The 12,198-nt window shown below is 42.3% G+C and overlaps 1 protein-coding gene across 3 annotated transcripts in view; it reads right to left on the reverse strand.

The window, feature by feature from the left end:
• Positions 1–5,298, reverse strand: part of USP50 (ubiquitin specific peptidase 50) — a 45,119-nt gene extending 39,821 nt beyond the window's left edge. The window contains exons 1-4 of one of the 3 annotated variants that reach the window (XM_038580405.1): positions 5,078–5,294; positions 3,692–3,886; positions 3,218–3,413; positions 390–599 (exon numbers count right to left, since the gene is read on the reverse strand). In XM_038580405.1, coding sequence (XP_038436333.1) covers positions 390–599; positions 3,218–3,413; positions 3,692–3,886; positions 5,078–5,130 — 654 coding nt within the window. In that variant the 5' untranslated portion in view covers positions 5,131–5,294. Of the gene's footprint in view, positions 1–389; positions 600–3,217; positions 3,414–3,691; positions 3,887–5,077 lie in introns of all 3 variants that reach the window. The other 2 variants (XM_038580406.1, XM_038580404.1) reach the window with 2 other exon arrangements.
• Positions 5,299–12,198: the final 6,900 nt, after the last annotated feature.

A 12,198-nucleotide genomic window follows, 5' to 3' on the forward strand; every position in this document is an offset into this window, starting at 1 on the left:
AAAAATATAAATATGTATTATTCTTCAAGGATACGTATTGCTCCCTGCCTTCTAGCTGTCCCCTGCCTTCTACTGCTACCTGGATTTACAGATTAATTTTTGGTATTATGGTGAGGAAAATTCAAGAGGTAAATTCCCTGTATGTACCAGGCCATCTTAAATAGAATGAACAAATCCCACCAGTCATTTCAATTTTACAGTGAGGCTGTTTTAATGATTACATTTAGAAATACAACTGAATTCACAGTAACTTTTGACTATACGTTGCTTTTCTACAAAATATAGTCATCATGGGCTTCCAATTTGTTTTAAGTTATAGAGCAGCCCCCCTCATAATAGACAATGTAGGAAGCAGCCCTGAGATGGTATCCAGGAGCAAGAATCCCTACCTGAAGAGAGCACTCATATTCGGATGGAATGGGGAGAGAGAGGACGGTGAAGACTTCATTCTTGTAAGTACAGTTCTCACACTTCAAACACATGATGCTGTAGTTGAGCTGCCCTTCAAACAGCTGTGTGATGATGGAGGACTCACTGGCAATCACCTTCCTGCAGCATCTGAGAACAGATCCTTTTTCGTGTGATCTTTTTCGATGGTACTGAATCAAGGAACAAATTGGCCCCGAATCAACTATTGGTTATCAAAAGAAAGCTTTTAACAGAATGACTTGATTTTTTTTTCGATCAGAATGATACACTGCTACCAGAAACCAATTAATTTTGGATTCAGACAATACATAGGTAAGATCTTCTTAAGTGTACATGTTATGTGGGGCAACTGGGTGGCTCAGTCAGTTGAGTGTTGGGCTCTTGATTTCCGCTCAGGTCATGATCCCAGGGCTTTGAAATCGAGCCCCGTGTGGAGCTCCAGTGAGGCTCCCCAGCCAGCCTTGCATAGAGCTCTGAGCCCATCAGGGAGTCAGCTTAAGATTCTCTGCCCTCCTTGTGCTCTCTCTCTAAATAAGTAAATCCCTTTTTAAGAAAAGTATATATTAGGATTGATTTCTGATAATTCAGTTATTTTCCTCCTTAAGCAAAGCTGAGGAATGATGACACACTAAGGCTGGTAAAACACATGTCCGTGCCCAGAAGCAGAGAGCTTATGATCATATGATACAGGGTCCTAGAGACAGTTCTTCTTGGGAAGAGGACAAGTAAGCTTTTGAACTAGCTTTCAGTCATGCAAACTGATGGAGGAGATAAATGAAATCTGTCCTCCCTCCAGCCCCTTCAGATTTAGCATCTTCTACTTCTATTGTTAGAAAACACTTTTTGGGGGCACCTCAGTGGCTCAGTGGTTGGGCGTCTGCCTTTGACTCGGGTTGTGGTCCCGGGGTCCTGGGATTGAGTCCCACATTGGGCTCCCCGCAGGGAGCCTGCTTCTCCCTCTGCCTATGTCTCTGCCCTCTCTGTGTATCTCTCATGAATAAATAAATAAAATCTTTAAAAAAAAACTTCTTTAAAAGAGCAAACCTTAAATTGCTAAGGCAGCTCAATTTAGCCTTGTAGCCTGATTTGATCTAGCTCATATTGAGGAATACCCTTTCTGGGAGCAGTTTGGTGCTTTTCAGTGGTTGAACGGCCTCACTAGACATTCAAAAGACAGCTCCACAGACAGCTCCACTTTGGAGCTGTGCTCACTGCTACCCTTAGCCTTGCTTCTTTCGTCATGCCCTACTACCGAGGTTTTCCACCTGATGGTAACTTGATGGCCCTAATGCCAACTTTAGTCTTGGGAATGAGAATGCTGTTTATTTCAGATTGGGTGCATATGAAGACCTAAGTGATTTTACTGGCCACCACCCTAACTTCCGGCTTAAAAAAAAAAAGTGCTGCCATGAATATCTTTCTATCAGTAAAAATGAAAAATGGAATCACAGGAATGGAAAATGAAATCTGAGGATCAGGGATGAGAGTCATCAATGCCTCTCATCTGCATCATTTACTGAAATATTTCCTGATGGTAAGTATAAGGTAAGCTAACGTCAGCACAGCGACACTACATAAAACCACGCATCTCTTTTTGGTGAGTATGTGTCTCAGATCAAGACTGAAGGCAACGAGTCTTACAAAGAAAAGTAACACCTTCCTAAATGGCAATCTCATGTTTTATTAAGTGTTATGTCCTGATCCAGTGAAGAACTCAAGTTCAGAATGTTTAGCACAAAGATGAAACTTCGCAGTATTGAGGTCTGTCCTTTAACCCGGAGCTTCCTATTTTCTTGGGTCTGTAGTTGCCATGAACATGTATTTTAGGTTGTAAAGTTCTATATGTTATTATCTCATGAGGAGTATATTTTTATTTAAAAATATGTGATTATCACTTAAAAAACAACTAGTCTGTGCAGATGTTATTTGCAAAGGGAACAGATTAGTGTTTCCCACGCCTGTTGATCACTGAAACACCACGTGAGCTTTCCCAAGGGACAGCCCAGGACATTCTAGTTCAGTAACACGGGAGTGAGGGTCTTAGAATTAGTGTTGTAAAACTCTTCTCGGGTGATTCTGAAGATGAGCTAAGCTTGGTAAATACAGACCAATTCAAATAGTGACTTGAGGGACACCTGGGTGGCTCAGCGGTTGAGTGTTTGCCTTCAGCCCAGGGCATGACCCTGGAGTCTCGGGATCGAGTCGTGCATCGGACTCCCTGCATGGAGCCTGCTTCTCCCTCTGCTCATGAATAAATAAATAAAATCTTTATAACAAAAACAAATAGTGACTTGAATGTGCCCTGCACAGAGTGGGCAATACTAACAGAACAGATGAAAGAATGAAAAGTAAAAGTTGGGGCAGCCCTGGTGGCTCCGTAGTTTAGCACCGCCTTCTGCCTAGGGCCTGATCCTGGAGACCCGAGATCGAGTCCCACGTCGGGCTCCTTGCATGGAGCCTGCTTCTCCCTCTGCCTCTGACTCTCTCTCGAATAAATAAATAAAATCTTTAAAAAAAAAAAAGAAGAAGGAAGAAAGAAAGAAAGGAAGAAAGGAAGGAAGGAAGGAAGGAAGGAAGGAAGGAAGGAAGGAAGGAAGGAAGGAAGGAAGGAAAGGAAGAAAGAAAAGAAAGAAAAAAGGAAAGGAAAGGAAAGGAAAGGAAAGGAAAGGAAAGGAAAGGAAAGGAAAAGAAAAGAAAGAAAAGAAAAGAAAAGAAAAGAAAAAAAAGAAAAAAAGTTGCTGACAGAGCCGAAGGTCTATCTTATTTCAAGGCCATTAATCCTACTCACTTTTTTCAGAGCTTCATGAAGTTCATTCAGGACATAAATCAAGAATTCCTGAGCATCCTGTTGTGTCTTTTTCATAAACGCTGGGTAGAGGCTGCCAAGAGCTGACCGAAATACTTCTGGGGAGACACATTCTGAGTCTCCAAGCCACATGTCTGTCATCACATAGGCGAAAGCAGTGGCCACCTCACGGCAATCCCTTGGAAGAGGGGCAGAGAATGTTTCCGGCCGACTTCACCGAAAGGAAGGCACCTCCAAGCTGGGGCAGGTGGCAGCACACCAAAACCCACGCCCGTCTGTCGGCCGAGCTCCCCGCGGGGTTCTTCACTCTGGAAGTGGCGCCCGGGGCTCTGGGGCTCTCGCTGGGCCTGAGCGGGGGCTCGAGAGGGCTCCCTCCCGAAGCTCACCTGGGAGGTCGGGGCGGGGGTGGGGGGCTAGGCAGTGGGGGCTGGGCCGCAGGGAACACAGCGGCCTTACCTTTGAAGAGCCGTGATGTACTTCCCGGAGACGAAGTACTCCACCAGCGGCGAAACGCTGCACAGACACTGCAAGATGGCGTTCATGTAGCACGTGTTGCCCAGGTTGCGCAGGCCCGTCACCCCCTGGCGGCGCGGCGGGCTCGCACGCAGCTCGGCCAGCGCAGGGGCGTCTGGGGGATCCGTGCACTCTGCGCTGCGCAGGCGCGGCGGGCCAAGAAGGGAAAGCGTTCTGAGGGGCCCGCCGAGGGCCGAGGGCGCCCGCCCGCCCGCCCGCCCCGGGCCTGACCCGCACGACTTATTCCCGAACTCCGAATGGCGCCTGCGGCCCACTAAGCAGAAGTCAAAGTTTCTTCCCGAAACCACAGTAAGGGGACTGAGAATACTGGCCTTGCAGAGACCTAGAATCGCATTGGCTAAACATGCGAACTTTCCCTCAGAGTTCCAAAGTTTTAGGCACCTGGGTGGCTCAGTCGGTCAAGTATCCGACCCTTGATGTCGACTCAGGTCACCCTTTGGGGTCGTGAGATGAATATAGACGCGTGGATACACATGTATATAGCCGTCTGTTGGAGGCTGGTGGTCACTTCCAACACACTTTAACACCACCACGTCTTAGTTCATTCCTTCCACATTTTATATTCCCTTTTTTTTTTTTTTTTTTTGGTTTGGTTTTGTTTATTTATTTTGGGTGAGAGCATGTGCCAGAGTAGAGGGAGGGGCCGAGGGGCAGAGAGAGAGAGAATCTTCCAGCAGCTTCCTGGCTGAGTGTGAAGCTTGGGCAAAGCTCCATCTCACATCCCCATTTAATTCTTTCAACAAGGGACACCTGAGTGACTCGGTGGTTGAGCGGCTGCCTTTGGCTCAGGTTGTGATCCCGGGGTCCTAGGATCGAGGCCTGCGTGAGGCTCCCTGCAAGGAGCCTGCTTCTCCCTCTGCCTATGTCTCTGCCTCTCTCTCTCTGTCTCTCATGAATAAATAAATTAAATCTTAAAATAATTCTTTCAACAATTCTATGGGGTAGGTATAATTATTTTTAAATTTCGTTTTACAGAGGAACTATTACATTTAAATGGTTTTATTGTTTGCCTATTATATATATATAATATGTACATATATATGTACAGTGGAATGTGGAGAGAAGGAATATCTACCTACGTACCTACCTACTGAGTTATTTGGATTTATATATCAGGTAATAACTAACAGTGTGTGTGTATACACACACACATATATATGGCATCTTCCCTTCTCTTTGGGGGACCCCCACTGGGTCAAACCTGAGGGAACCCTTCCAAATGTGGCATGTAACCCCCACTCCTTTGATATGGTATCCTCCACCGCCCAACTGAACTTCTTATGAAAGCTATAGTAGAGAGTGGCTCACAGGACGTAGTAGATGCTGAAGTCATCTGCAGGGAGGGGCCGCTGCGAAGTCATTTTAGTGAAACCACGTTGAACTTCTACTCAGGAGCTACATTTAATCCTTTTAACTTCATTTCTCAAAGCCTGTTACCTTAGCTCTTTTTGTTTGTAATAAACAATTTATATGGTTCTCTCCCCTTTCAGTAGCTGCAAACTGATTTTTAAATATACTTCAGGTACATTCCAACTTGGATTTCCCATGCATCATAATCATTTCCATTCATCCTCAAGATTCTAGCATGTTGCCATGAGATACCATAACTTGGCTGCTTAAAAACCATAAAAGTATTAGATTTCAGGGGTGCCTGGGTGGCTCAGTCATTTAAGTATCTGACTCTTGGTTTCAGCTCCGGTCATGATCTCAGGGTTGTGAGATCCAGCCCTGCATTGCTTGGACATGAGGCTGCTTAAGATTCTCTCTCTCCCTCTCCCTCTGTTCCTCTCCAACCCCCTTCTAAAAAAAAACATTAGATTTCACAGAATGAACTGAACATATAACCTCTCTTCCTCCTTCACTCAGTTTCTCTTGAATATAAATATGTATATATATCACATATATATTATACATATCACATATATATATCATATATATATGTGTGTGTGTGTGTGTGAATCACACACCTACACAGAATATTTACCTCCGCATAGTCCACTATGGCAACCCTGCCCCCTTTGGGCACCCATCCCCACTCCCAGGGACTATCCAACTCTTAGGATCCCAAGGGAATATTTCTCACTCCGGGATGGGAGGCAGTTGGATTTTGCTGCTTTGAAAAATGCATAGCATTGGAATAGACTGTAGTCTTTCTCTTCATGGTCACCAACTATAGTTCAAAGAGAGTGTAGACACACACACACACACACACACACACACCATTAGAGCCAATCCAATTTCTCTTTTCCCAGCTCTGCAGTAAGTAAAATAAACGAGGTTATAAAAGAAGAAACTCTTCAAAAATGTAAATATCAGGAAAGATAAAGAAGGCTGAGAATCATTTCAGATTAAAAGATAAACTGGAGGGGTGCCTGGGTGGTTCAGTTGACTGAGTATCTGGCTCAAGTCACTATCTCAGGGTCCTGAGATTGAGCCCTGCATCAGGCTCTATGCTGAGCGTGAAGCCTGCTTGAGATTCTCTCTTTCCCTCTCCCTCTGCCTCTCCCCATCCCACACTTGTGTGAACACTTGCATGCTCTCATTCTCTCCGTCTCTCAAGAAAAAAACAAACTGGAGAAACAAGACACTTAAAATACCCAATCCTGGCTAGGATCCTGGATCAGGAAAGAAATTGCTATAAAAGGACATTATTGGAACAATAGATAAAATCTGAATAGGATTATATGTGAATAGTTTTGTATCAATGTTGAATCTTCTGAATTTTATAAGATGATATCCTGTTTATGAAAGAAAATGTCCTTGTTCCTAGGAAATACACACTGAGGGATTTTAGGGATAAAGAGGCCTGATATGTGCAAACTGCTCTGAAATGGTTCAGAGAAACGCACAGAGACACAGATACACATGAGGAAAGGAGGGAAGGGGATAAAGTGACAAAGCAAAGATGAAGCAAATGCAGCCAGATGGCAGCAATGGGTGAATCTGGGTGATGGTAGACTGGAGCCCTTTGTACAATTCTTGCAATTCTTCTCTAAGTTTGAAATTATCTCAAACCAAAACTTTCAAAAAAACAAGAATGTAAAAAATATGATTTTAATATGGATTTATCTCCAAGATATATTACTGGTGAGCCAAAAAAGCAAGGTTCTGAAGAGTCCATCTACGGCGTGCACCCCGTTTATTTCCAAATGTATTTATGTTAATGTTCCACAAAAACATTAAGAAAGATCATTCTTTGATGCCTGTATGAGGGATCCTGGCAACTAGAGGTGCTAGTCTTACAGCTATTTTATATTTGTGGTCTATTTACAAAGGGGCTTCATGAAGTCCCCTCAGTGGTGATTCTGCTCAGTCAGTGAACTTCTCCCAAATACTTCAGTTCTTCTTCATCAGTAGAGTCTTGCTAAAATTTCATTTTATGATTGATGCTCATCAGTAAAAACAGGACTCATATTCATATGTTGATATTATATCCAGGGACCTTTCTAAACTCAAATTCTAATTTTTATAAAGATTCTTTGGATTTTCTACACACATTCAACTCATCTGCAAAAAAAAATCACTTATTATTTTCCTTTCCAATCCTTATGCTTTTTATTTCTTACCCTTTGAACTAGTTAGCACCTCCAGTAAAATGTTGAACAGAAGTGAGGATAGTAGTCTTCCTAGCTCATTCCTGAACTAAGAGGGAAAGCTTTGAATAATTCACCAGTAAGGTACACCTGGGTGGCTCAGTGGTTGAGCATCTCCCTTCAGCTCAGGGTGTGATCCTGGGGTCCTGGGATCCTGGGATTGAGTCCCACATCTGGCTCCCCACAGGGAGGCTGCTTCTCCCTCTGCCTGTGTCTCTGCCTCTCTCTGTGTGTCCCTCATGAATAAATAAATAAAATCTTTTTGTAAACAAAATTCTCCAGTAAGTATGATGTTTGCTAAAGGCATAGTTTTGTTGTTGTTGTTGTTGCTATTCTTGAGGGGGGAGGGGCAGAGAGAATGAAGGGGGGAGGGGCAGAGAGAGAAAGAATTTTAAGCAGGCTCCACACACATAGCACAGAGCCTGATGTGTAGGTTGAGATCACGACCTGAACGGAAAGCACAAGTTGAGGGGATCCCTGAGTGGCTCAGCGGTTTAGTGCCTGCCTTTGGCCCAGGGCGCGATCCTAGAGTCCCAGGATTGAGTCCCTCTCCAGCTCCCTGCATGGAGCCTGCTTCTCCCTCTGCCTAAGTCTCTGCCTCTCTCTCTCTCTCATAAATAAATAAATAAATAAATAATTAATTAATTAATTAAATAAAAAGAAATCACAGGGATCCCTGGGTGGCGCAGCGGTTTGGCGCCTGCCTTTGGCCCAGGGTGCGATCCTGGAGACCTGGGATCGAATCCCACGTTGGGCTCCTGGTGCATGGAGCCTGCTTCTCCCTCTGCCTGTGTCTCTGCCTCTCTCTCTCTCTCTCTCTCTCTGTGACTATCATAATTTTAAAAAAAAATTTAAAAAAAAAGAAATCACAAGTTGAACACTTAGCCGATTGAGCCACCCAGGGGCCCCTAAAGGCATAGTTTTTGTTCCTTGTGTTTCTTTTTTAAAGATCGTATTTATTTATTCATGAGAGACACAGAGAGAGAGAGAGGGGGAGAGAGGCAGACACACAGGCAGAGGGAGAAGCAGGCTCCATGCAAGGGGCCGGAGCCCGACGTGGGACTTGATCCTGGGTCTCCAGAATCACACCCTGGGCTGAAGGCAGCGCTAAACCACTGAGCCACCCAGGTTGCCCCAAACGGTGATTTTCTAATGCCATTATTTCACCTACGTTCATCAACTGGTAACCTATAAAGACAAGTTTTTTTCTTTTCCTTATTTGTTTATTCTTCGAATCAGTGTGGATTCATGAATTCCTACTTTATTTAATGGATTACAATGTTATCATCATTTATTTTTGATATAAAAATTGTCTCCAGATTAGCCAGCAGAGGGCTCTTCAAGATGTTTTCTGCGCCTGTTTGAATGTCTCCATCATTCCTTGAACACTTCCTTACTTTTGGCGCAGTAAGATCTTCTAGACATACCTGCCCCAGTCCTGAAGTTAGTCATTTCTCTAAGAGCCCTGGTTCCTTTTGGAGAATAGTATTTAGAAGCCGAGATCTAGAAGCTAGATGTACTCATGCTATTACAGTGTCACAGCTTCGTTATCTTCTGTATGTTTCCGTATCTGATCAACCCCCTGCTGCCCTCCTGCTGCCCCCGCTCCCCGCACACTCCATTACATTCCACACACCTCATGCTTATCCTCCTTCTCTGACACCTCACACCAGGTCATTGCTGCTCAGCAACAATCCAAGGCCCATCTAAATTGGTCTCAAATAATTAATGTCTTTTAAACCAAATTGTGAATGGATAAAGGAAGAAAGGAATCTGGTTATTTTTTTGCTTCTTTCGTTGGGATTACCTTTTAAAAACTCCCCTCCCCACAGACTTGTCTAGAAGCTGTACATCATTTTAATATTCTTGGATTGTTCCCTATAAATATTTCAACAAATATACAAGTAGCCCTTGTTATCTTAATCTATTTGGGTTCAAAGTTTGAATGGCAAGGGATATCATTATTATCCCAGCCTATTTGGTTTTTAAGCTCTAGATGGCTTATAATGACCTTGTGTGAAAATTTATTTAGTTCCTTGAGATCACATAGTGAGACAGGATAGAAAGGGTTACCCATAGGTAAAAGTACTTTTTGGTCAGTTAATATCTGTAACTTCACCCAAATAGATGAGACTATTAGTGTCCTTAAGTACCATCTTTCCCTGAATCGTCTTTTATTTTATTTACTTATTTTTTAATTTATTCATGAGAAACACACAGAGGCAGAGACATAGGCAGAGGGAGGAGCAGGTTTCCCACAGGGAGCCTGATGTGGGACTCGATCCCAGAATCCCAGGATCATGCCCTGAGCCAAAGGCAGACGCTCAGCCACTGAGCCACTGAGGCATCCCCTAAATCTTCTTCTAATATTTAAAAATGTTTTATTCTAGTTTACTTTTAAATTTTATACAACTTATATTTGCCAGAAAGTATTTTATGAATATTGCTTGCCGCTTTTATCTCAAGTCTTCCTATTTAGATCCTATCCTTCTTTTTGCTTGAGTATATCCTTGATTGACATTTTCCAAGAAAATGATGAACTTTCTGGGAATGACATCACATGGCTGGGTTCAAAGTCTTCCCTTTCTCCTAATAATGTTGCTTTCTTGCCTCGTGGATACGTGAGGACAGGTGAGAGTTCTTTTGTTAATCTGCTTTTTTTTTCCCTTTGTAAACTTTTTTTTTTTGTAAACTTATTTTTTGCTATGTATTTATAGAGTTACCAAACTGTGACATGAAGTACATACTTTATTTCCTCATTTCTAGGTCTTGCACCTGGAACTCCTACTAGATAGTTGTTGCATCTTTTTCATTAATCCAGAAAATATTTATTATGTATCTACTTCAAGTTAATCACTGTGTTAGATGCTTAATAGTGAATAAAATACAAATCTTTACCTTCGTATAGCTTTCAATCTATTGATCACTTGGATTTATTCTGTGCTTTCAACTCTTATTTTCCATTGTTTTGACTCCCTTACATGTGTTATGATTGAGCACTTATGATTACTTTATTTGAATTATCTTGATGTTTTAGCTTTACATTTGTGCTCAACGCTACTTTTTACATCCCTTTTTCTAATTTCATTCTTAGAGTGAATCTTTTATTTATTTATTTATTTTAGATTTTATTTATTTATCCATGAGAGACACACAGAGAGAGAGGCAGAGACAAAGGCAGAGGGAGAAGCAGGCTCCTTGCAGGGAGCCCAATGTGGGACTAGATCCTGAGACTCCAGGATCACGCCCTGAGCGGAAGGCAGATGCTCAACCACTGAGCCACCCGGGTGTCTTTCTTAAAGTGCATCTAAAAAGTGCCTTCAAAAGATGAAAATGGAACAGACTTAAGCACTTCTATGCAAATGATACACATCCACATATCTCAAAAGCATGTGCTCATATTCCAACCATACTTTGCTTAACAGAAGAGGCTACAAGATAAGTTCTTTGTAAGGGAAAAATTATTCTCAGAATGTTCTGTTCTCCATCATGTACTCCTCTCTTCACTGGAATTCCTAAGGAAAGGCAGCATGAACAAATCCATTACTTGAGTACCTTTATGTGCTGAGTACGTAACTCTCTGCACCTTCACAAAAATGTGAGATCAGAATTATCAGAGAGGCTTGCTCAATTGGCTGGTTATTCATGGAATAAGAGGAAGAGCAAGAATGGGAGTTCAAGTCTGTCCAGTTTCACTTTGCATTAGTGTATATATACACAGTAGCTACAGAGTCGAAAGGCCCTTAAATGTATGACTTATCAGTTCAACATTCTTATTGCCAGATAATATTCTATAATATGGATTTATCATATTTCACTTTTGGGTATTATTTTTGTTTATTATAAAAAATGCTGTTATGAACATTCATGCACAAGGTTTTGTGTAGACATATTTTCATTTTCTTGTGTATACACTTGGGGGAAAATTGTTGTCATATGGTAACTCTTAATATTTAACCTTTTGAGAAACTGCCAGACTGTTTATCAAAGTTGTAACACTACTTAAATGTCCACCTGCAATATATGAGCATTCGAATTTCTCCATATCCTTGCCAACACCTATCATATCTTTATTCTAGCCATCCTAGTGAGTGTGAAGTGGCAGTTCATTGTAGGTTTTCTTTTTTTTTTTTTTTTTAAGATTTTAGTTATTTATTCATGAGAGACACAGAGAGAGAGACGGAGACACAAGCAGAGGGAGAAGCAGGCTCCTGATGTGGGACTCGATCCCTGGACTGAGGATCACGCCCTGAACCAAAGGCAGACGCTCAACCGCTGAGCCGCCTAGGCACCCCATTGTAGTTTTGATTTTAATTTCCCCAATGGCTAATGATGTAGACTCTTTTCATGTGTTTATTGAGCACTCATATGTTTTTGGAGAAATGTCTGTTCACATCCTTTGCCCAGTTTTAAATTGGGATGTCTCTTCATTATTTAGTTAAGCTCTTTATAAAGTCCTTTATCAGATATATTACTTGCAAAAATTTTCTCCCAGGGGATCCCTGGGTGGCTCAGCAGTTTAGCACCTGCCTTTGGCCTGGGGCGCGATCCTGGGGTCCCGGGATCGAGTCCTGCGTTGGGCTCCCGGCATGGAGCCTGCTTCTCCCTCTGCCTGTGTCTCTGCCTCTCTCTCTCTCCCCCTCTATGTCTATCATAAATAAATAAATAAAAAATAAATCTTTAAAAAAATTTTTTTTCTCCCAACCTATGAGGTGTCTCTTCATTGTTAATAGTGTAAAGCACAAAATTTTTAATCTTGATGAAGTTCAACTTTACTGTTTCTTTGGTTACTTTTGCTGTTGATGTCTTATCTAAGAAACTATGGCCTATTCCAAG

The sequence above is a fragment of the Canis lupus genome, chromosome 30 (genome assembly GCF_011100685.1).
Source record: "Canis lupus familiaris isolate Mischka breed German Shepherd chromosome 30, alternate assembly UU_Cfam_GSD_1.0, whole genome shotgun sequence".
NCBI lineage: Eukaryota > Metazoa > Chordata > Mammalia > Carnivora > Canidae > Canis > Canis lupus.